General features: G+C 43.3%; 1 protein-coding gene across 5 annotated transcripts; it reads left to right on the top strand.

Annotated features, from left to right (window-relative positions):
* Positions 1-11,383: 11,383 nt before the first annotated feature.
* On the top strand, positions 11,384-25,812 carry nlrx1 (NLR family member X1). 5 transcript variants are annotated; one of them, XM_024444468.2, is made up of 10 exons: positions 11,384-12,068; positions 19,065-19,171; positions 19,295-19,415; positions 19,572-19,635; positions 19,935-20,044; positions 20,442-21,070; positions 21,313-22,742; positions 23,630-23,716; positions 24,051-24,302; positions 24,596-25,812. In XM_024444468.2, exons 3-10 carry the CDS (start codon positions 19,316-19,318, stop codon positions 24,954-24,956), a joined length of 3,033 nt encoding a protein of 1,010 aa, XP_024300236.1. In that variant the 5' UTR covers positions 11,384-12,068; positions 19,065-19,171; positions 19,295-19,315; the 3' UTR covers positions 24,957-25,812. The 5 variants fall into 5 exon arrangements, with proteins under 5 accessions (XP_024300236.1, XP_024300233.1, XP_024300234.1 ...); XM_024444465.2 differs by lacking the exon at positions 11,384-12,068 and adding an exon at positions 14,576-14,780; XM_024444466.2 differs by lacking the exon at positions 11,384-12,068 and adding an exon at positions 18,575-18,733.

The raw sequence follows: 25,812 nt of genomic DNA, 5'->3' as shown, positions 1-25,812 counted from the left end.
ACGTTGGTAACCAGTTTATAATAGCAATAAGGCGCCTTGGTGGTTTGAGGTATATTGCCAATATACCACGGCTAAGGGCTGTATCCAGGCACTCCGCGTTGTTTCTTGACTAAGAACAACCTTTAGCCGTGGTATATTGGCCAAATACCACACACCCTCTGGCCTTATTGCTTAAGCATACACTTGAGTAGGAGTTTGAACTGATAATCTCAAGCCTCACCCAAAGTAAACCTGAATCAGCAGCATCAGCTTCATTGGAACAGGTGCCAGTCTTAAAGGGACAGCGCAAATAAAAAGTTCAGTTGAAGTAAAGAAAAATCACAATCACACTATATTGTGAACCCTGCTATAGAATAGCATCACATTAATTAAGGTTGCCTCAACTTAGCCTATGAATGAAAGTTTACAACGTAGGTGCAAAGGTGGAGAGAAATTTGAATAATCAAGTTGACAGACATTGACACACTTCACAATATTGCCAACATCTAGCTGATCTAGGGTGTAATCATTAGTCCATTAGTCAGTTGCAAACAAAGGTTTCTCTTTGACAAATTCAGGTATGTTTTTGGGCTCCTGAGTGGCTCAGAGGTCTAAGGCACTGCATATCTGTGCTAGAAGTGCCACTACCCTGGTTCGATTCCAGACTGTATCACAACTGTCAGTGATTGGGAGCCCCATAGAACAGTGCACAATTGGCCCAGCGTCTTCCAGGTTAGGGTCTGGCCGTAACCCGCCATTGTAAATAAGAATTTGTTCTTAACTGACTAGCCTAGTTAAATATGTTTATCCCCATTATTTTTGCTTCCTTCTAATAAATGTTTTTCAACAGAATTTGCGGAATGAATACACCCCTGATCACACGCAAACACAGTTCACTTTCATATAGGGGTGTGCCGAGTAGTCGGACAAAACGAGTATCGTAACGGATATCGGCAGTTTTCTGGATACAATGATGAACCGAGTATTTTGTTGATCGGATGAAAACCTATTTTCGGGTGGCAGGATCAACTTTGTCATGCCAGTCAGTCACAGAGTTTCTATACCATACTGTACTCCTCCTGTCTTTGAGTCGTTGTTGTGCGGTATAAATAACTCAACTGTCTAGTCTGTAAAGAGAAGTGCGGGCTGTATGTTGATCCTGCTGCTCTTGTTGGGTAGAATGAAGCTGTATTTCTCCGTCTACTCGCTTCATAATTTCACCCGATAACATTTCTTCGCATGTTTTCAGTCTGATCATTTAGGTCGCTGCTGCCTGCTATTATGATAAATCACATGGCGAGGACGTTTGCTATCAAGCTATCAATATGCATAATATCTAACAAGTGGGGAAAGGGTAGGGAAAACACATGAAACGAATGCGCAACTTGCTACCAGCTGCAAGTTGAGGACACACACAGAGGCACGTACACACCCACCCCTCCGCGTGCTGCTCCTGCAGCTTTTGCAGTTTGAAAGTGCAGGTATGTATTTTGCCAACATCTATTGTGGCATATTAAAACGCTTTCATAGCAGCCACATACAAACAGCATGAGCCCCGTTGATTTTTCGGTAATTCCTTTTCGCACCAAGGCTCTCTCCTCTCACCTTTTCCCTTTGTTTGTGTACTTCAGTGCAAAACACACAAGCCCGAAAAAAACATTCCAAGCCAAACCATCATATCATGACCGCTAACTGTTACACACAGCCTGCATCGTTGTTGCCATATAAGCTAACTTCAAGTCATCATAGCTACTAGAACGAATGTGTTAGTAAACCACTACAATCATGCCATTACAAAAAGTTTTGAAGCTGCAGTAAAAGTGCAGTATCTGCAGTTGACTATGATATTTTGGGTGCAGTGATTGCAGAATCACTGCAGTGTACTGCAGGTGAACTGCACTGTAACTGCAGTTACACTGCAAAATTACTGCAGTAAAAAAAGTGTTATTTTGGACGTAGTATTTGCAGCATAAGTGGTCATACATGTAACTACTGTGTAAGTCTATGGAAGGGGGTGTCAACCACATGCTTCCTCGCTTTTGTATTGAAGTCAATTCACCAAGAGGAGGATGGAAACTAGCTGTCCTCCAGCTACACCATGGTGCTACCCTACAGAGTGCTGCTGAGGCTACTGTAGATCTTCATTGCAAAACAATGTGTTTTAATCAATTATTTGGTGAAATGTGAATATATTTATTGTAGTTTTATCTAAAAATAATAACTTTTTAAATGTTTCACAATTTTTATTTTATGAAATTCACTGAGGAGGATGGTCCTACCCTTCCTCTTCTGAGGAGCCGCCTCTGCTGTATAGTATCATTATTCTGTTCATATGGCTCTGGCTATGTGCAGTATAGGGCATATGGATCTAAGTCTCTCATAGAATACTATTAAGTTAAGGAAACACAGTACATATATAGAAGGTCATTTGAGTGAACTACCTGTTATGTGGAGTGCCTGTACCTGTCCAGTCGGGTTATTTTTCATGATTAGTTTGTAGATCAATTCCCTCCTCTCATCCTGCAACTCGCTTCTAACTAATAGCTCATCGCTAATCTTCATCTGCTCTCTCTTTCTGCAATGTCTTTGAACATCTCAGGCCCTCAGGCCCTCTTCACACAATCACGCAACCCCCCCCCCTGGTTTTGTCTTACATTCTCCAGTCCTTTTTCATTTTTTTCAGCTCCAGCACTGTGTCCATGTATGGTTCCTTGTCTTTCTTTTTCTCCTCATTCAGTCTCTCCTCTCCTTCCATAATCTCTCTCACTCTCTCATTTTCTCCCTCCACCTTCTCTCTCACCAACTCCATTTCCTTCTTGACCCTGCTCTCCATGTCCTTAACCCTCTACCTCTTTCTCACTCTCCTTCATCTTCTCCTTCAATCCTTCCAACTCCTCCATCAATCTCTTCAGCTCTTCTCAGTGCCTCTTTGCTTGACATAATTGGAAATTCAAAAGAAATCAGCCAAGACCTCAGAAAAGAAATTGTAGACCTCCACAAGTCTGGTTCATCCTTGGGAGCAATTTCCAAACGCCTGAAGGTACCACGTACATCTGTACAAACAATAGTACGCAAGTATAAACACCATGGGACCACACAGCCGTCATGCCGCTCAGGGAGGCGAAGCGTTCTGTCTCCTTGAGATGAACGTACTTTGGTTCGATAAGTGCAAATCAATCCCAGAACAACAGCAAAGCACCTTGTGAAGATGCTGGAGGAAACAGGTACAAAAGTATCTATATCCACAGTAGAACGGGTCCTATATCGACATAACCTGAAAGGCCGCTCAACAAGGTAGAAGCCACTGCTCCAAAACTGCCATATAAAAGCCAGTCTACGGTTTGCAACTGCACATGGGGACAAAGATCGTACTTTTTGGAGAAATGTCCTCTGGTCTGATGAAACAAAAATAGAACTGTTTGGCCATAATGACCATCGTTATGTTTGGAGGAAAAAGGGGGAGGCTTGCAAGCCAAAGAACACCATCCCAACCGTGAAGCATGAGGGTGGCAGCATCATGTTGTCTCGGTGCTTTGCTGCAGGAGAAACTGGTGCACTTCACAAACTAGACAGAACCATGAGGAAGTAAAATGATGTGGATATATTGAAGCAACATCTCAAGACATCAGTCAGGATGGTAAAGCTTGGTTGCAAATGGGTCTTCCAGATGGACAATGACCCCAAGCACACTTCCAAAGTTGTGGCAAAATGGCTTAAGGACAACAAAGTCAAGGTATTGGAGTGGCCATCACAAAGCCCTGACATCAATCCTATAGAAAACTTCTGGGCAGAACTGAAAAAGCGTGTGCTAGCAAGGAGGCCTACAAACCTGACTCAGTTACACCAGCACTGTCAGGAGGAATGGGGCAAAATTCACCCAAGTTATTGTGGGAAGCTTGTGGAAGGCTACCCAAAACGTTTGACCCAAGTAAAACAATTTAAAGGCTATGCTACCAAATACTAATTACAGCACTGTGTGTAAACTTCTGACCCACTGGGAATGTGAAAGAAATAAAAGCTGAAATTAATCATTCTGTCTACTATTATTCTACTAGGATTAAATGTCAGGAATTGTGAAAAACTGAGTTTAAATGTATTTGGCTAAGGTGTATGTAAACTTCTGACTTCAACTGTATCTAGTTTGCTGTTGCTCGCGAATGTGTCCTGGAAGATAAACATGGGATGTTATAGTACCTGAAATGCATATGGTCCTATTTGTTTGCTGTAGCTTGGTAAAATTTCAACCCATTTTGAGTCACACAAAATCGTGGTACGGATACAGCTGTAACACAGCTAACTCGTTCACGACCAAGTTAGCTATATCTAAACTATTCGTTAGCAAGCCAGTCACCACACTAGCTAGCGTTTGTGTTTTTTTCTTTGAAAGGAAAGGTTTTTACTAGCTACATAAGCTATCTTTTCTAATCTGTATTTTCAGAAACGATATCTGGCCATCACACCAGGTGCCACCGTCGGAGATAACCCACTAATTGCTAGTTATCTGACTAGACTCCCAAGCTAGTTATTTTCTGACAGCTTAAAACATATCATCCCAGCTATGGTGACAAAAGCATCTCCCACCCCAAATGAGGAGAAGCTCTCGGCATGAATATGCTCCTGTGGAAACAAGATATCGGCCAAGGACACCCACTTGGTGTGATCGGCTTGCCTTGGGCTGCAACATGCCCAGGAAGCGTCAGCTTCCCCCGGCACCTGTCCACACTGTGAAGAGCTTCCGTAAAGAGCTTCAGTCGCAGGCTCACACGACAAGCTAGCCTGAGGCAACAGGACTCTAACATGGGGGCTGGCATCCCCAATTACTCATCAGAGGCCATGAATATCCCCACAGGGAATCCTGGAGCGACGGCTAGCACTAGGCTGGGGCGACCACCGCGATGCCATTGCCCTGTTGTTGGAGGACTCCAGCAACGACCTCACAACCCTCCTGCCGGGCTTCCTGATTGAAGACAACAACGACTCCATGGAGTTTTCCAACAGCCTCCTTTCAAAATCATCTGACTGAAATGAAAGCCAGGCCTGATGGTGGGAGCACCCCCACCAGCTCTCGGTGTGGACCTGAGGGACATGTGCAAACAAGCTGCGAATAAACTGGTGATTCACTGGCCCAATGCAGTTTCAGAGACCACCACATCCCGCTACGAGGGTAAAAGGATACCCAAAGCCAAACGGACGGCCAAGCAATTACTACCAGTCTTCCCAGAATGCCTGGAGGTTACCCGTGCTTCTCCATTCAAGAACCCTGTCCAAGGTGGGTCGGTATTTGACTGCGTTGACATGGAAGGGATTGCTCACATGCCCCCTATCAAACCACTGGTGGCTTCCCATCTACATCCCAGCCAGAAGTCCTCCATGACCTCGACTGGACCCACCTTACCAACCAAGTAAGTGCGCTTCCAGTCCTCCGCGACAGAGAAGGTCTACAAGTCAGTCGCCACAGCGGTGAGGGCTCTCAGCGCCGCCTTCATGCTTTTGGCATACCAAGCTGAGCTACAGGAGAGAATTAAAGCCGCCATCCAGGCATCAGGAAGAGCGATGGCGCTCATGATATCCCAGGAGAGGGTACAATGTCTCAATCTATCCACGGTGTCTGATAGTGAGAAGCTGAAGATCCTAGATGCTCCAGTAGACCCTAAAGACCTCTTTGGTCCCACTTCTGTCTGCCCAGGAAGACACAGCCCAGTGCCTCCCCTGTGCCTCGCCGCACCATTGTGCAGGCTGCAGCAGGTCAATCCCCCTCAACCTTTAGGATCCCCAGACGCTCCTTCTGCGGTGGTAGGCCACATAAGCGCTCTCCTGGTGCAGGCCAACCGAGCATACACAGTGCGTCAGGGACTGTCGTACACCCTCCCCTCGACAGGTTTTTACGAAGTGTACTGAGGCAGCCATAGCCCCACTCAGGGAGAGGGGCATTCAGCTGACGACATACATAGACGACTGGCTGCTGTGTGCTCAATCGAGGCAAGATGTCAGAACACTGTCAGCTGCTCTTGGAACACCTGACATTTCTAGGTATCAGAATAAACACATTTAAGAGCATTCTGATTCCCACGCAGACAGTCTCTTTCCTAGGTTTGTTTGGATGCACTTCAGCATTCCATCAGTGGATCGTTATGCATCAATGGAGAATAAAGTGTCCACAGTTCTTTTCCCTGAAGGATCGGGATGTACCAATGGGAGTGGCTACACGTCCTCCGGTATGCATTCCCAACCCCTGGCCCTGATTTCCCCCACCCTAGCCAGGGTACGGACGAAGGGTCTCTCATTTTAATAGCACCACATTGTCCAGAGAATCACTGGCTAGCGGAGATCACACTACTGTGTGGTCAACTGTGGCCCCTCCCTCTGTGCCAGGCGCGCGGAGAGATTTTCCAGGCACTCTGGGCCTGGCCCGTGAACGGTTAAATTTGAACACTGACGGGTTTCCCCAAAATGTTATTTAGACTATTCAGAGTGCTAGAGCCTCATCCACCAGGTCCCTTTATAGTTGTAAATGGCACATGTTTGAGGAATGGTGCACTAAATCACAGACGGTGACATTCCAGTGCTCTGTCCCGGTAATCCTGTCGCTTCTACAGCAATAATTAGACAAAGGAAAGGCTTTTTCTACTATTACGGTATATTCGGTAGCAATATTGGCTTGTCATGTTGGTTTTGGGAGCACGGAAGTGGTGGAACAACCCCTTGTTGCTTGTTTTATGAATGGTGCACGTTGTTTGCGTCCGGTCTCCAAACAGCTTGCCCTGTCAGGGGACAGTTGTTTTGGATGCTCTATGCCAACAGCCTTTCGAGCCCCTGGATCAGGTGGATCTGAAGATGTTAATTTAAGACAGCGGTATTACTAGCACTGGCCCCTCTGTCAAGCGATTTTCACAGGACTTGTGGAAGCATATATATATATATATTTTTGTTGTTGTTGAAAGACAACCGCTACACCGCTTATTGTTTCTGACTTTACACATGCAGCACGTCCACGGTGGTTAAATGGCTAGCTACACACACACACACATAAAAAAAAGTATTCTGCAACATTGTTTTGTTTTAAATGTGACACATCCAATCAGATAGGGTATTAAGGAGTAACTAGCCCTCTGGGGTAACTGCCCCCCTGTAATTCACATAAAGACCACAAGATGTCACCAAATTATTTCCCCAACCCTTTTCCTGGCTGTCACTGTTCTTGCTGAACAAAACATGTCCTATGTGTCATCAGAACTTTGAGATATTTCAACAAAACAATTTTGTGGTACATTTTTAAAACGTTGTAGATATATTCCAATGAAGTTAGATCTATATATGTTTTTTTAAATATACAAGTAGGAAAGCCTTAAGAGAAATCCACTTCTTTAGAGATAAAAATGTAGATTTTTTAAATAAAGTAGTAATATGTTTGATGAGTGTGTTGTGGGCAACTCGCCGCCCATAAGCTGCTGGCGCAGTGGTCTAGGGCACTGCATCACAGTGCTAGCTGTGCCACCAGAAACTCTGGGTTCGAGTCCAGGCTCTGTCGCAGCCGGCCGCGACCGGGAGGTCCATGGGGCGACGCACAATTGGCCTAGCGTCGTCCAGGTTAGGGAGGGTTTGGCCGGTTGGGATATCCTTGTCTCATCGCGCACTAGCGACTCCTGTGGCGGGCCGGGTGCAGTGCGCGCTAACCAGGTCGCCAGGTGCACAGTGTTTCCTCCGACACATTGGTGCGGCTGGCTTCCGGGTTGGATGCGCGCTGTGTTAAGAAACAGTGCGGCTTGGTTGGGTTGTGTTTCGGAGGAAACACTCCTGAGCCCGTACGGGAGTTGTAGCGATGAGACAAGATAGTAACTACTAACAATTGGATACCATGAAATTGGGGAGAAAAGGGGGTAAAAAAAAGATATTAAAAAAAAGATAGTTTCCACTAGTGACTGATACATTTACAGTTAATGTAACTTTATAGCTTTTAGCTATTTTACACAGAATTGTATGTCATATGGCTATCTATGTTTTTAAGAGAGAGCTTTCCAATTGGCATCCCCTGTTTTCAGTCACAGCTGTGGCCTCGATTACGTGTGAGTAGTGCAAGAGGTGTGCTCATGAGTTGTGCTCCAATTACACTGGGGATAGCTTTATTTGTGACTTACAAGTACAAATTAGAATCATGCAATAGCAGAGCATAATAGTTGCCACAACAATGTTAATTAGTTAAGTTATTGTTATTACATGTTATATTCCAATGTTATATTCCAAATAATATTTTTTTAATTAATTAAAAAGAACTATTGAAAACCTTTTGCTCCTTAATGTAATTTTTTAAAAGACTGCTGGGATTTGAAAACTTGCATTATTCAAATCATATTTAGTGCAATTGTACATAATGGATTGTAATAGAAAAGGAACAACAATGAAAATGAATGTGCAAGGGCGTTAAAAAGAGGGACTTTACATAAAATCTCCTCATAGTGCAGACATTAATAGACATGTGCAACACCATTTCCCCCCCATATTTTATTTAAATAATACAAATAAGAGAACAAGACTTAGCTTTCAATTATTACTTAAGGCATTTCTAAATAAAACTGATTAAATGGATTCACTGCACTTTTGTAAAAACAACATTTCATTAAATAACTTAAGTGTCAACTCTAACGATTTATTTCCCTTTATAGTTAACATGACCTTCATCCACACACCAATTGTTTTGTGTCAGCATTTAGACATTGTTTTTAGGGGCCAGTTACCCCCTAGTACCCTAATTACAGATCTTCTTATGGCTAGCTTGATTGAGAGCTAACTACGCTAACTATGCAGATTTGTTCTGCATGCATTGCACATGTGGATAGTTAGCTGTCATTTAACTCATGTAGGATACTGTATCTGTCAGAGAAAAATCATGGACACGTTTATAAAACGTGCAGCTCCCTCTTCATCCACTGCGGCTTCCAATGTCAACAACAAGGCAGACAACCCGGTCCCTGTCAAGAAAAGAAAATACGACCCGACTTTACCAAATAGGTTTTACATATATAGAAGACAGGCAGGGTGAGCGTAGACCACAGTGCATCCTATGCAACGAGCTGTTAGCTAATGAGAGCATTGAAACCCTCCAAAATGAATAGGCATATGGACACCAAGCAACCAACCCACAAATATAATACAGCAGACTTTAAAAAAAGAAAATGTCAATATCTGGAGGCCTCACAAGATTATTTGAAGAACGTACCAGCGCATTGTAGTAAGTGCAAAAAAAGCCCACACCAGCGCAGAGGATCTCATACTCCCTGGTGCGATTGATATGTGCACTGAAAACTTGGGAGTCGTACGCAAACAAACGTAACACCATACCCCTATCCAATGACAACATTAGGAGAATATTAGACATGTCTGAGAAAATAACATAACAGACATAAGAACGCATCAGTGCAAATGGCCATTATGCACTGCAGCTTGTTGAATCCGTAATCATGCAATTCTAAATGGTCTATGTCAAGACACGTCTGTGTTGCGATTCAAACTCATAAAAGACACACCCTCGTCCATTTACCCTCGCCTTATGGCCTTGGGGAAATCCCCGTCACCATCTTGGTGGGCGGTGAAGGTAATAAATTATTTTTTATTAAAAAAAAAAATCTTGGTGGGCGGTACAAATTATTGGCCAAGCAAGGAAAGTTCGCAACGTAAACCCCTCAGCCTCCATTTTTAGTCGAGTTTGCGAGTGTACAATTATGTTCACTCTGGGGCCTAAAACTCCACATAACTCAACTCGCGACAAGTGTACATCCGTAAGAAAAGTCCGCCAAAACTTAAAATCAACATCAATGTAGAAGTCAAGATACAGGTGTAAGTAAAAACTAATGCAAATAAGGTAGAAACTGTGCTACTAATGCATATGACGGAACAAACACGTCTCGTAAAAAGTAAATAAGTTTGTTTCGTTATCTTTTGGAAATTGTTGAAATAAAAGGCAACCGTTTTAGCCATCTAGCTAGCAATGGCAATAATTTTTGCGAATTTCTTACTGAGATGAAGGTTCTAAAACATGTAATTGGGTTTAAAAAGAATCAATACTGATACAGTGCCTTAGACCACTGCGCCACTCGAGCGTTTAAGACAAGGGTTTAGCTATCTTGGAATTAAGAACATTTCCAATAACTTTATTTTCAAGAATTGAATTTCTTCGTAACTTTTTGCTTAAGGAGAAACATAAGAAATGGCGCAAGGACATTTCCAAGAACGTTTTTGAGGAATAGCAACTTTGCTTAACTTTAAATAGTTAAGGAAAAATCGCAGTTAAGACATTTCTTCTTAAGAAGGTTGTGAATCTGGGCCCAGTTCCTTTTGTAGTGCTTATTTTCCCACCACCACTGCAGAGGCTGTCTTTAACACAATGGATATGTACCTGGGCCCAGATTCACACAACCTTTCGAATGAAGATGGGAAGCGTCACATTACCAAGCAATGAAGAGGGTCAGCTGGTGGAGCTGTCATTTGATTGCGGACTGTGCATGTGCGGCAGGAACCCTAATGGTTAGAACGGAAAGGTTGCTGGATCGAATCCCCAAACTGACAAGGTAAAACTCTGTCGTTCTGCCCTTGAGCAAGGCAGTTAACCCACTGTTCCTGGGCGCTGAAGACGTGGATGTTGATTAAGGCAGCCCCCCGCACCTCTGATTCAGAGGGTTAAATGCAGAAGACACATTTCAGTTGTACAACTAACTAGGTATGAGCTTAGGGGTTGGTAATGTTCTCTAGTTGCGCCGTGATTGGCTCAGTGTTCTGTCACTCATGGGGAGACTACGTCACCGCAAACTCTGGGTAGAGCTCGAAAATTCAAGCCCCTTGAGTGCTGCCATAGAGTTACATTAGAAGTGCCCATCCAAGAAGACTCGGGGTAATTGGCCACAGATAAAATGACATCAAATCACGTTATATCTACAGTAGCTTTGATTGGACTGATTGGACTAAAAATCTTAGCTAGCAGTCATCATCATGAATCAAGTCGACAATCTACTGGCAAATCCTTTTCAATCCTTGTCATATGAAGGTAAATAATTAAGAGAAATTATAGATTAAAATGTATCAGTGCTCATCGGCCATAAACATTACCCAACAAGTTGGAAATTGCAAATTCAACAATAAGTGAATTGGACGGAATAAGTGGCTAACTGCAAGCATTGCAAAATAATCACTAGCACGCTATTCAGTGGAGTGGATGTGTGGTCCAATTCTTGGTTTAATGGTCTCTTTTACAAGTTTAAAAGGATAAACATTCAACATTGGCCATGCTGTCAATCCAGCATGACTTCTGCCGGGCTAAAAAACACGTTTTGAATGGTCATCCAACTCAGAAGTCGGGAACTCAGGCCTCTTTCTAGGGCTGCATTCCAAACACTTAAAAGACGCACCCTCTCCCCTCAGTCCTCAAATTAAGTGGACACTCTCCCCTCAGCCCTCAAATTAAGTGGACACTTCTGATGATGTATCATGACGGCTGACGAGTTGACACTTGCAGGGCGAGGGAAGAAAGAATTAAATTTAAATGAACCGCTCTTGCCCCATGGTTGTGTTTTCAGTCATCTTGGAACCACTGGTAGCTGTTGCGTGTGCATTATATGAGCTACAGTCAATTATGATTGCATTTCATATCTTGGCTAGAAGACAATGAATGCATCCGCAAACATCGAATGTCAGCCATCCGACTATATCAGGAACATTGAAAATTACAATGTATAAATGTGATGTCAGGGAAAGTTGTATGCGCAAGCTAATGTTTCAAAAAGCTAACCAAACAAAAACATAATTACTTTTATGATACTTTGTTTGAGCCTTCATGTGCATTAGTAACACAATATATAACGTATTTACAATTGTTTTTACTTACACTTGTATGTTGACTTCTCCATATTAATATTCTCATTAATCATCGCAAATTGAATTATGGGCGTTTCAGGCCCCCGAGTGAACATAATTGTACACTCGCAAACACAATCAAAAACGAGGGCTGAGGCACTTACGATGCCAACTTTCCATGCTTTGCTAATCATTTGGAACGAAGACAAAGATTGCCGCGGGGATTCCCCCAAGGGCATAAGGCGAGGGTAAGTGGAGGAGGGTGTGTATTTTCTGTGTTTGAAATACAGCCTAGACCCCAAACTTGAAGATCACTGACGTCATCATGATTCAACCTTGTTTTTTACGAGTTCCCAGTTGTCTTGAAAGTACCAAACACCCAGAGAATGACAGACTTTGATGACAAATTTTGATGACAATTTGCCCACGAAGGAACACTGCGCCACCTTCCTGTTCAAGTGAGCACAGCACAACAAGCTGAGTCAAAAAATTTATTGTATGCTGCTGCATTAATTATGTCATATGCCAGGGAGAAAAGTGTACAGTAGCTAAGAAAGTAATACTAAGTGTATGTTGTGTAGTAAGCTGTTAGCAGCCCATGTGCCTCACCGTAATAATGTTCTGGCTTGGTGGTGCACATGTAGCCTATAGCCTGTTTTAGAGAAATGTAATCATCAAATATTGTAAGAGCTTTTATTGTCTGCTTATATGCCCCCTTTATTTATCCCACGGTTCTGACTTGGTGTACAGGTAGAATACTGTAAGAATAGCCCATGTTCTGAATTCTGTCGCTGTACATTTCAATAGTGCTGAACAAGTAGTTAGAGTTGAAGTCGGGTCATTAAATGAGTCATTAAATCACGTTTTTCAACCATTCCCAAATTTCTTGTTAACAAACTATAGTTTTGGCAAGTCGGTTAGGACATTTACATTGTGCATGACACAAGTAATTTTTCCAACTATTGTTTACAATTGTTCACTTAATTCACTGTATCACAATTCCAGTGGGTCAGAAGTTTACACTAAGTTGACTGTGCCTTTAAACAGCTTGGAAAATTCCAGAAAAGGATGCCATGGCTTCAGAACTTGCACAATTGGTGGCTGACTAAATATTTTTTTGCCCCACTGTATATCCACAGTAAAACGGGTCCTGTATCGACATAACCTGAAAGGCCGCTCAACAAGGAAGAAGCCACTGCTCCAAAACCGCCATAAAAAAGCCAGTCTATGGTTTGCAACTGCACATGGGGACAAAGATCGTACTTTTTGGAGAAATGTCCTCTGGTCTGATGAAACAAAAATAGAACTGTTTGGCCATAATGACCATCGTTATGTTTGGAGGAAAAGGGGGGAGGCTTGCAAGCCAAAGAACACCATCCCAACCGTGAAGCACGGGGGTGGCAGCATCATGTTGTGGGGGTGCTTTGCTGCAGGAGGGACTGGTGCACTTCACAAAATAGATGGCATCACGAGGATGGAAAATGATGTGGATATATTGAAGCAACATCTCAAGACATCAGTCAGGAAGTTAAAGCTTGGTCGCAAATGGGTCTTCCAAATGGACAATGACCCCAAGCATACTTCCAAAGTTGTGGCAAAATGGCTTAAGGACAACGAATTCAAGGTATTGGAGTGGCCATCACAAAGCCCTGACCTCAAGCCTATAGAACATTTGTGGGCAGAACTGAAAAAGCGTGTGCGAGCAAGGGGGCCTACAAACCTGACTCCATTACACCAGCTCTGTCTGGAGGAATGGGCCAAAATTTACGCAACTTATTGTGGGAAGCTTGTGGAAGGCTACCCGAAACGTTTGACTGAAGTTAAACAATTTAAAGTACATGCTACTAAATACTAATTGAGTGTATGTAAACGTCTGACCCACTGGGAATGTGATGAAAGAAATAAAAGCTGAAATAAATCATTATCTCTACTATTATTCTGACATTTCACATTCTTAAAATGAAGTGGTGATCCTAACTGACCTAAGACAGGCAATCTTTACTAGGATTAAATGTCAGGAATTGTGAAAAAAACTGAGTTTACATGTATTTGGCTGAGGTGTATGTAAACTTCTGACTTCAACTGTATATTGGCTGCTTCCGTATATATATGCTTCTGTATATTGGCTGCTAGCTCGCTCATTACTGTCTTAATCAAAATTACGGATTGCCTCGAATCCGCTTGTCTACCCTTATGCCATAGTGTGTTAACCTCAATTGTCAGTAGAAACCACATTTGTTTAAGCAAGTCAGCCATATTAGCTATGTTTTTTTCAAAGGCAGAGATATGAGACTGAATTAATTGTTTCACTGCCAGGCAAAGCTCTGCTGATAGCCAGGTGCAGCAGTGGTAAGGTGTTGGGAAAGCTTTATGTAGGCCCTAACAGTTTGTTTGCACCGTTTGTTACCGTTATAGTGCAATTAATGTATTGTTTTAGTGTTGTGGCTTTGCTGCCATGCATCTAAAAAACATGTTGTTTGTTTGCCCCACCAATATTTACATAGTAAAATCGCCACTGCATTTAGGCCTATTGGATTTGTTGGCATTAACTCGTTTACAAGACTCACAGTTTTAATAAGAAAGATGAAACGTATTATGTTTAATTATAAAGTTGAAATGAGATTTATAGTAGAATACATTTTTCACCCCTAGATGCAATACCCTTGACTTGACTGTAGCCTCGGGTTAAATAACTGCCAGTCACCCAAAGTAGGCTTCACCATGCTTTCTCGCACAAGGGTAATGGGCATCAGGCGCTACATACTGACAGCACCATTTGTACACAGTCAGCTCAGTTGAGGAAGCGGTCTAGTCTACTTTGCGCCACATGAAAATGATTGCGGTCATATTTTCTTCTTCTGCACGAGCATTTTAGAACGCGCAAATCATTCCGGATACTAGACCGAGTCAACAAAATATATATTGTATGTTATGATGACTGACTTCTTCTGAAAAGAGAGGTAAGCGATAGCATTAGCAACTCTGGATACGTTAGGCTATCTAATGGCTAAAATAAATCAAATATTAAACGTCGTCGACTCAGTCATGAAAGTTTTGGTAACAGTTTTAAAAATAACATTATATGCCTCAAACTTGGCTATGGCTACGCTTCAATTCGTGACTTATTTTTGTACGCATGTATGTTAACTAGGAACATTTTCTCTCCAAGGACACCGTCGTCAGGGCTGTCTGTCACTGTCTTTTATTATTATTATTATTATTTTTGTTTTTGGGGCTGTCTGTCACTATCACCAGTCGACTGAGCTCTTTTTATGTAACGGAATATGTGTATTTCGCCATTGCACATATCTTTCATTGAGCAACAACGTAGCCTGTTTCGCTTGCCCACATTGCTACAATGTATCAAATCAGAATTGCTGGGAGTGCGCATGGCACAGTTTTGTTGCGTAACTGAGGAGTAGCCTACGATTCAGAATTTTAGCCTAACGTTTTTGCTCGTTGAAGCAGTTCTATTTACTGTATTAATGTCTCTCCAATAGTTCCTGTAAAGAAATGAGGAATCACCCAGTTTATATTTTAATGACTATGCAAAGGGACATTGAACTATGCCAATCAAATTAGGTGTGTGTCCAGAAAAATATTATGCCCTTGTTCATGACTCTCAGTTCCATTACATTGCATGTAAGAGTCATTGGACGAAGGCGTCTTCTATACGGGGGAGTTTTGTTAAGAGCCCGACCCTCGGTCTGAACATGAACACAGATCTCATTAATGTGGTTTTGGAAGCATAAGGACCGTGTCTGTCATATATAATTTTCAAAAACAAAAGGTTCAATTGATACACACCTTCATAAGGTTAGGGTTCCCACATGGCCGTCCATGTTACAGCGCTTGTTTACAGACAACAGATTGAAGATGGAGGCGACCACCTGAGCTAGAATACAGCTCAGTAGTGAATAAAAAAAAAAGTATAGAACACCCAATTATTGCAGGATATCTCGGTGTTAGGAGAATCTAACAACACTGCAGAAGTGTAGTTGGATGGAGGCACCCATGTATGGATCTGTGCAACACGTACTGTAGCAGTTTCTTTTTCATATACAGGATTCTTTCTCGCTGATGAAAGATAAAGGCCATTATGTGTCGAAAGTGGTATTGCAAGCATGATTATTTACGTTTTTAAACGTTCTAACGCAGCGTCGAAATTGTAGTTCACGTGAGCCAGTCGTGGGCGAATTGGGTATGGCCACACCATTCCAAACCCGATTTAAAAGGCAAATACAGAAGCCAAACCATAAAAAATAATCCATATTATAACCGATGTGTTGTGATAATTGTGTTGTTTCCACTATAACCTGTTAGTTCATATGCCTTGCCACCGTGTTTACATAAGCCTAGGTGCGAGACAAGAAGAAACAGTAACCACGTTTCCATCCACAGTTTTTATGCAAGTAAATCATACAGGATTTTAAAAAACATGGCAGCTGTGATGGAAACAGTTAGTTTTGATACTACAGAATTTGTTCTTTCAGCTTGGTGGGATCATTTTGTGTCTGTAAAATTAATTATGTGAGAAATGCAAGTGGAAACGCCTTTATGTGCAAATATTGATATAATAACCATCATATCAAAGTTCACTTGGAGTAATGTGTTGATATGATGTGTGGTCCTCCTCTCACTATGACTCTGAAAACCATGCAGTTTATTAGGCTACAGATGACATAAAAGAACATTAGGGATGCACTGATATGACATTTTTGGCAGATACCGATATTCAATATTTTCCTTGCAATAAAACAGTACCGATATTTAAAATGTTTGCGTCCTTTTAAGCATTCTAGTACAGTTCAATAGTTAACACACACATGGACGCAGCGGTCTAAGTCACTGAATCTCCGTTCAGAGGCGTCACTACAGTCCCTGGTTTGAATCCAGGCTGTATCACATCCGGCCGTGATTGGGATTCTCATAGGGCAGTGCACAATTGGCCCAGCATCGTTCTGGTTTGGCCAGGGTAGGCCGTCATTGTAAATAAGAATTTGTTCTTAACTGACTTGCCTAGTTAAATAAAGGTTACACACACCACACCAAAAGTTATTTTGTTTGTATTTACGTATGCCCTCATTACCAGAAAACACAATAAAAGCCCATTTCTTTCACTTATTTGCTGAGCTGTTTTGTTGTTCATTTGTTCAGTCGTTTCATTCTCAACCAGGATTTCATCATACATGTCAAGCCGTGAAGTTTCAGCTATGTCTGTCCATGGACACTTCCTCGGTGCACATTGTCACTGTGTCCTTTTCCATCTTGTCCAGCTGTGTATGTAACATTTCACGTAAACCCTGTTTCTTGTCTACATCGAAGTAGCGGTCCTTGTACCTAGCATCAAGCATGGTGGCGACACAGTAAAGAGGCTCAGAGAGAATGCCACCGAATCGCTTGTTCACAGCCTCAAGAGCTTTTGTAAGGTTTAACCCCACGGTCTGTCGGCCGTGGGGTTGAGCAGGCATTTCAATGCCATAACAGAGGGTGTCATGTCTGCTGCAAATGCAGTTTATTTTTTTAAATGTATTTTACCTTTATTTAACTAGGCAAGTCAGTTAAGAACAAATTCTTAGTTTCACTGACCGCCTAGGAACAGTGGGTTAACTGCCATGTTCAGGGGCAGAACGACAGATTTGTACCTTGTCATCTCGGGGATTTGAAGTTGCAACCTTTCGGAAAAAAAACATCTTGATTCACCCCACTTGTTGAGATAAATCAGCAATGCCATCCTCCTCTTTTCATGTTGCCTAAATGGTCTATGACTGTCATACAGTACATGCTTTTAGTTTCTGTTCTAGGCTACCAGGCTAAAATGCTTGCTCGCTAGCCTAACTTCCTTTCATGGGCAACAATGTGCTAGGCCTATTACATTTAGCTCCATGTTGAACTTCCATCATCGCAGGCCAGGGGCACAATGTATACGTTTGTGGTTGGATCGCAATCGACATTATAATCATTAGCCAGTGCGGAGAATTAAGTCCAAATCCTTTTCTCCATCCATGGCTAATTTAGGAATGGGCCAATTTTAGCTAGCCACCCACCGGATCGCAACAACACAACGAGATGCATTGACGTTTGGCTTCTGATGTGATTGGTGTGAAGCCAAATCCAAACGGGCTCCCCTTGACACTTGCATCCATGAATACACGCCACTGCACATTGCAGAGGTAAAGATGGCTGTAGTAGATGGCTTTGGCTAGGTCACTGCTGTTTGACTTGACACTTTTCCATACCCTAGCTTTAGCTGAAATGACAACCCTGTGACCTTGTCCTTTAACACAGATAATGCAAACGTCTTATGGGGCACACCAGTGCATTAATAGACTCAGAATGCAGAAGAGGCTGGTGGTAGGAGCTATAAGAAGACGGGCTCATTGTAATGGCTGGAAATGAATAAATGGAAACGAGTCAAACATGTGGTTTCCATTTGTTTGATTCCGTTCCATTAATTCCATTGCAGCCATTCCAATGAGCCGTCAGCTCCTCCCACAAGCCTCCTCTGATAGACTGCCCATATGTTCCAAAATTGTTCCAAAAGTGTTGAACTTAGGAGTGGCCGAGATTCCATGCATTGAGTGAGGACCAAAGAGAGTGGGAGAGGGATAGGTGCATAAATGAAAAATGGGAGGGCCTTACACAGTGTAAATTAGCTGTGCTGAATAGGGATTGGACAGGGGTAATGGTGTGGTGGTTTGGGAGAAGACTATGTTTCCGGGCCTCTCTCTCACATTTCCTCTAGGAGTGCATATCTCTTATTGCTGTCATGACTCAGCTTGTTTGGCCAGTCAAGAGCCAGCAGCTGGAAAGTGGAGCAGCACAGTCTAGCCTATTAGCTACATGTCTGATCCTGAGAGAACACAGAGGAAACGCATTGGGACTGGGACAAACTTTTCATAGGGTTGGATGGGTATAGTGTTTCCTTTCCTGCATGTGTGTATGAATGCTTTTTAGTGAAATTAGATTTGTGTGAATATGCTAATATCCGAGTGATAACCTACTGGGCACACATTGGTTGAATCAACAGTTTCCACATAATTTCGATGAAATTACGTTGAACCAACATGGAATAGACGTCTGTATCCAGTGGGAACTAACACTTACTTAGTTTCGATGTAACTAAGAGAGTGTTGACAATGTCAAAAACACTTACTGTGTAATTGACTTACTAGGTGACTTTGTGCTTTTGAGGTCATTGATATGATATACTGCACTAAGTTGAGTGTCATGTTGCATTGCAGGTTCACGTTAAACTACAGTAAACCAAGACCCACGGGAAACAAAGACTTAGGATCAGGAAGTGGAAGCACTGTTTAAGTTTCCTCAAGATGTAAACTAGTTGGAACAAGTGAGTCATGCATTCAAGCTTTCTTCTGAATAAATTACTTTGATTAATTTGGTTGTGCATACAAGGAAACAATGAAATTAGAGACAGTTATTGGCTCATTTACTGATTTCTTTCCTTTGAAAGTGTTGAAAGCCTACTAGGAGGATGTGGCAGTGTTGGATCGGCTCAGGGGTCCTCAGGAGGAGATGGCGAGGCACTCTCAATGATGTCCTCTCCAAATCTAACATCTCTATTTTACAAAGAGGTAAGAAAAACTGTCTGTGTAGCATAACAGTATTGTTATCTCTGTATAACAATTGTAATAAATTGAGGGAGGGAATATTTACAGCATACTGTATGTATTATGTATTCCTTATAACCACTGAGAATTATATGGCGTAGTGACTGTGTTTGTCTTTAGATGTGAATCTCAGCAGACTCGCAAGCAGAGTCCACACTTATAGGAAGATGAGCTCATGTCACAGGTGAGTCAACATTCTCTTCCACAGACGTGCACATTTGACAGAAACACCAAACCAACTGCTCATTACCCAGACATTGACATTTTACAGTTCCACCCCTACATACAGTGTAGACAGACAACACATAGGGGCAGTTTCCCAGACACAGATTAAGCCTAATACTGGACTAAAAAGTGCTAGTCTTAGTGCTCGATCAGTATTGTGTGTGTGTATGTGTCCTGGAGACTTGCTACCTGTTGTGACACGTAAGTAGAGAAATAGTCAGTGTTGTTGAGTGAGCCTCTCTGTGTCCACCCCCACAGACAGCTGAGGCTTCCAGGAGAACTATGGAGGAGGTTGAAATCCTCCTCCTATTCAGCCAGTGGATTTCATTCAAGATTTTTTTGCTCCAGTCTAGTCCATAATCAAACAGGTAAACCGAGTCTGTACATATGTCCCATCACGTAAGGTTGAAGTCTGGTCCTCGTAATTCACACCATCTGTTGTGTAGGTCCCCGCTATGTATTAGGAACTATAAGGAAAATAAGTATGCAATAAACAGACAAGTATTAAAAAGCAACAAAAAGCAAGGGCAAAGTGGTAAGTGTTCCAGAACTGCATGTTCCTTACTGTTCTGTACTTACTGATCTGTTATAGGGTGTTTACGTAGATTATAAGATAGTTAATCCTACTGTAGGTAATGTGTGGCCATACTAATACTTCAACGAGAGGTTTTGGCATAGGTATTTCAGTAATCTTGGTGCTCTTGATAATTCAAGAGAATGTGTTCGTTCATTGCTGTGTTTAAATACTGGTCCTTTCCTTCACAGATCCCATTGAGATCCACAAGAAGAAGTTGACCTTATGGTTCAGCCACCTACCTCAGGAAGAGAAGCAGTTCGGGGGCTACTTCACCCCCGAGACCATGCACGTGGAGCCGCTCATCCTGGAGAGGAAGCCAGAAGATAGGAAAGGGCCCTTAATCACCCCTCTCCTCAAGCCATCCCAGGTCCCCCAGAGTGCCTCGGTCACCATGGAGCAGCTCTTTGAGACCACTCAGCAAGGAGGCAGGGAGCAGGGCCTTAACGTGCTGCTGTACGGGGCGGTCGGGACAGGGAAGAGCACAGTGGTGCGGAAGCTGGTTCTAGACTGGTGTGCCGGGCTCACTTTGACCCAGTTCAAACTACTGGTGCCCTTCTCCTGCGAGGACCTCTCCCAGTTATCCAAGTCCACATCTCTGAGAGACCTCGTCAGCAGGAAATACCTGCACCTGAAAAAGATCCCCATGCTGAGTGGAGAGAACGACCAGGCCAAGGATGTGCTGTTTCTGTTTAACGGCATGGAGAAGATGAAACTGGACTTCCGCATTAGCTCCACAGAGCTGTGCAGCAACCCAGACGAGGCCCTCCCCTCCGGGGCAGTGGTGGTGAACCTGCTCAGGAAGTACCTGCTGCCTGAGGTATTGGCCCACAACCTACATTTAGTCAGTTGCATACAGTAAAATGTGCTGTGTGCAAAGGAAAGTGCTGTTTAAGCAATGCAGATGCTGCTATAAAATCAAACAGAAAAATACAGTATGTTACCATTCAAGGTTATCAACTTCAATCAGGTTCAGTATGTCTATTTCCAACCCCAGCAAGTTGTGATGAAACATTTTTAGTAATGTACATGTATTGATAATTTAACTCAATTTTTTTTTAGGCCAGTATTTTGGTCACCACAAGGTTGTCTGCCCTTGACCACATCCCTACAAAGTATGTGAAACGCTACGCACAGATATATGGCTTTAATGACCCAGATCGCCAGCGAGCATACTTCACAAGCCGACTGCTGCAACAGATTGGAGAGAAGCCGAGAAACCAGGAGGCCCAGTCCCTCATCGAGCTGCTTTACCTCAACCTACAGAGGGAGAGCCAGTTGGCGGCCGCCTGCTTTTTACCTTCCTATTGCTGGCTGACTTGTGCCATACTCCACTTTTTACATTTCACCGACGCCCAGGCACCCATACGTACGCTAACTGGTATCTATACCAGCTTTCTGAGACTCAACTTTGGAGGGGAGGTGCTGGACATGGGTGGGGCTGTATCTTCTCCAGATGACCAGAACTCATTGATGCTCTATGTAGTCCGCACTGTGGGCAAACTGGCCTTTGACGGAGTCTCCAAAAAGCGCACTTCCTTCTCCGAGGAGGAACTGGAACAGTTTGTGGGGGGTAAGACCAAAACAGATGAGGAACTGCGTCAGCTGGCCGTGTTCCGCACTGACGTCCTCGACTTCTTCCTGGTGCCCTGCGTCGAGACCAAAAGGTCAGAGCTTGATGAAAAGGAGAAGCGCTACGTGTTTGCCATTCCCGCCATGCAACAGTACCTGGCTGCCCTGTACGTCGTCCTCGGCGAGAACAAGACGGCTCTGGAGAAACTGAGCAAAGAGGTGACCATGGTCATCGGTCAAGTGGGCGAAGATGTCAACACGCTCATCAGCATCATCTCCAAGTTCATCCCCCTCAGGGTCTTTGCTGTTTTCAACCTGCTCAAGCTCTTTCCCAGCCTGTTTGAAAAGATCAGCAGCCGCAGCAAGGGCCGCATCGCCCGCACCATGGCGGCAGAGATGTTCCGCAGCGAGGACAGCTTCAACGAGGACGTGCTGGACCAAGTGGAGCAGAGCCTGCTGGGAGTTCACGGCCCCCAGCCCCAGGAGCACCTGGACAGCCGGGCCTTCGAGCTCTACCCCATCTTCATGGGCGGCCTGCTTCACTACGAGAACCGGGTTCTGCTGGAGCAGCTGGGCTGCAGCATCAAGAGCACCACGGTGGCTCAGATCACACGGACCCTCAAGAGGCACTTGGCGGCAGAGATCGTGAAGTGGCAGCCCCCCGAGGAGCTCATGGACCTGCTGGTGCTCCTCTACGAGTTCCAGAATCCCCGGCTCACGGCAGAGGTCCTGCTCTCCATCCGCAGCATCAAGCTGTCCACCGTGCGTATGACGCCCCTCAAATGCTTTGTCCTGAGCTCTGTGCTGGCCTGCGCACCCACGAGGTACCACCTGGAGGAGCTGGACCTTTCTTCCTGTCACCTGACCAACGACCTGCTGACCATGCTGTGGCCCGCCTTCCGCCACACACACAACCTCAAGTGAGAGAAGGTTTGAATTCTGGGCCTTTAGTCAAGTAAACTTTTTTGTGTTAGGATTTATTTATAATTTTTTTTACAAAGTTCTCACCAACTCACAAGATTGACCTCTTGTATATTTCCATGGTAACAGTCACTACTTACCACAGTAAAAAGGTCATATTACTAGTGTATTTTTACCGACTACGTTACATATACCCTCTGTTCACCTCATTAAATTGTTATCATTTTCAGAATACAGGTGGTAAATCTAATTGGACCACAAAGCCTTAACACTCCAAATTCTCTATTTACTGAGAGATGTCCAAACATGCAGGAATATTCGCCCTTTTGGCTTTTATTGCTAGTTAGTGTTTGCGAGGGAGGCCTCAAAATCATTAACTGCCAAGTGACATATCAGGTCCCTAACTTGATCCATCCAGTGACATTCATGGGTTTATTCATGGTAGGTTTGACATTATAGCCTAAATATGTTTGACTTGCTTGTTTGACTTGGGCATTGAGAACAGGGTATTCTCATGCTATTAAAGGAAGGCGCATTGGTAGTAAAGGGAGACTTTATTACCCATAATATATCCTTTATCTATTTTAGTGTTATCAGGTTATTCAGTCTGGCCGGCTTTTTGGTTGTGGTTGTAAAAAATTTTAAAAGCATGGTGTTACTTCATTAAGAACTGCAACATGGAGTTTAAATCTGTGTTCAATGTCTTTTTAATCTGGAGTTCACAAGTTTTAAAGGAGTGTAATCTGTGTTCAATGTTTGTTTCTTTGTATTTAATAGTCGTTCTATTGACAGTACCTGAGGTTTGTGGATTGCAGGCTAACGCATGTGTGTGGGCGTGTGTTTGTGATAGCTGTGTATGCTTTTTTTCTTTCTCCGTTGTCTTCAGTCTCCAGTTTAATAGCCTGGGTCCTGAGTCCTGCATTCTCCTGCGAGATCTACTACTTGACCCCAACAGTACTATTAGATCTCTACAGTAAGACGCTGACTCTTTACCAAGCTTATGACCTTATTGCCTTTTCTATGGCTCAAAAGGTAGGTATTGGTAATAATAAAACTTAACTCAAAGGAATTTACCACTTACCTTAAGTATGATAACTAATACTTTATCAGTAAATATTGCCATATTTATTTGCTTTGGTCAGAAAGGGACATTTTCTCTCATTTGAGAATTTGCTCACTTTACACTTCAAATAAGAGATTCAAATGAGGGTTTGTCTAATGTCGAACTAACAGATATGCTGCTTCAACCAGCCTTCACTTGTCCAGTCTGAATGCTGATACAGTGCCCTGTGACTGTCCCTCTGTAGCCTGTGTGATAATCCGCTGTTAGAGTCCGGGGCTCGCTGTCTGCTGGACGCCCTGCTAGGGAACCAGTCTCTCAGACAGCTGTCCCTGATGCACACGGGCATGGGCGACAAGGGGGCCTGCGAGCTGGCCGAGAGGCTCAACCATCACACGGGCCTGCAGGAGCTCAACGTGGCCTACAACAACATCGGGGACAATGCTGCTCTGACCCTGGTGGACGCCTGCAGAGAGCACCCCAGCATCCACACTGTGCAGTAAGCTAAGCAGCACCGTACCCACATGTCCTGGAATTACAGTATATGGGGTTAGGCGGGGCAATAAATTGTTCTGTGGGGGCCAGATTTAGCTCGTGGGCCAACAGTTGCAGACTCCTATATACACACAAAAAATGAACTTGCATGACTCGACCACTATGGTTTCTTTAATACTTTTATTTAGGCTATTTTCTTTTCATCATGCACTTATTATGCATTGTCTTTGTATGAAGTGGCGTTTGAATGTGTCTATATGTAGGTTGTGTATAAATCTATTCCATTGTGTTCCACAGCTTGTACCTGAATCCTCTCAGCAATGTGGGGAAGCAGTCATTGTACGTGCGAGGAGTCCCGCCGGATCAAGGCGGCACGGGGCGGCACGTGAAGGTGCTGGCCTCAGTCACCGAGGGCTCAAACATCTCGGAGGACTGGCACCCCATTCTGAGCGTCATCAGTAAGAACGCCTCGTCCTGGGAGCGCGAACGCGTCAGGGAACAGCTGCAGATCTTCCTCCGAGACCTGGAGTGGGGTAGGAAGCAGGCACCAAGCTTCTGGAAAAAGATGCACTTCCGCAGGGTGGAGAAGGGCGTCAGGCAGACGCTGCAGATGCTTCAGAAGGACATCCCGACGAGGACCGGTGGGAGTACCAAGTAATGTTCAAGCCATGTCTGCGTTTTTTATTTTTATCATCAGCCATTCATGAGTATGTTCCAGTCTTCCAACCAGAGCATAAACCCATGTATCCCATCGCCTTGAAGAAATGTAGCAAGTGAGATGTGGGACAGCCAAATCTATGCAAAATGAACAGAATAAAATATATGAAATGGTATGAAACTGAAAGTGTCCTTTTCAAGACTACGTAGGAATGTGTTGCATGATCAGTTATGCAGAATTATGCACATAGCCATATTTGTTTTGGGCCTCCTTATGTACCTGTGTGCAAAATGTGTAGTATCTTGTATTTTCTCCTTCTTTTTGGCTTGAGGATGTCTGTTTGTGTTTAATAAATATATTCAGGCAGGTTTAAAAGGAAATGTGTTCCGTTTGTGTTTATTATTAAGTGTTTTGCTGTTTTAATAGGAACAATCAGTTGATAAAGTCAACGTGGATCGATACTTGAAAATACATCTAGTGTTGCATGTACTGCGAAAGCCATTGGCTGCAACACTTTTCTATGACCTTCACTAGATGAAATGCTCCAAGCAAATGGCTTCGATGTCCTCATGGGACTTAAACATTATTCAATTTTTTTAAATAGCAGGCTGTGTGCTGTGCTGCATCAAACAATTTGCTCACTCAAAAAAAATATATATTTTCATAGCAGTTTACCTATTGATGTACTTGAAGGTTGTCCTTCATTCATTTGTACTGGATACTATTTTGTGTGATAGAATTGAATATGATAGACTTTGACTGTTTTGCTCTAGCACAGGATAGAGGAGCAATGTGAATCTGTATGTGCGCTTTGATTAAATTCATTTCAATTAAAAAGTCCAAATCAATGCCATTA

This window comes from Oncorhynchus tshawytscha, linkage group LG14 (genome assembly GCF_018296145.1).
Source record: "Oncorhynchus tshawytscha isolate Ot180627B linkage group LG14, Otsh_v2.0, whole genome shotgun sequence".
In the NCBI taxonomy this organism is placed as follows: domain Eukaryota; kingdom Metazoa; phylum Chordata; class Actinopteri; order Salmoniformes; family Salmonidae; genus Oncorhynchus; species Oncorhynchus tshawytscha.
Note: the sequence above shows the minus strand (reverse complement) of the source record. Positions and strands in the feature narration are given on the sequence as shown.

Excerpts from the sequence above, each read along its gene's own strand:
- nlrx1 (XM_024444468.2), top strand. The coding sequence starts at position 19,316 with ATGTGGCAGTGTTGGATCGGCTCAGGGGTCCTCAGGAGGAGATGGCGA. Across the intron at positions 19,416-19,571 it reads CATCTCTATTTTACAAAGAG|ATGTGAATCTCAGCAGACTC; the intron begins GTAAGAAAAACT and ends GTTTGTCTTTAG. Across the intron at positions 19,636-19,934 it reads AAGATGAGCTCATGTCACAG|ACAGCTGAGGCTTCCAGGAG; the intron begins GTGAGTCAACAT and ends CCACCCCCACAG.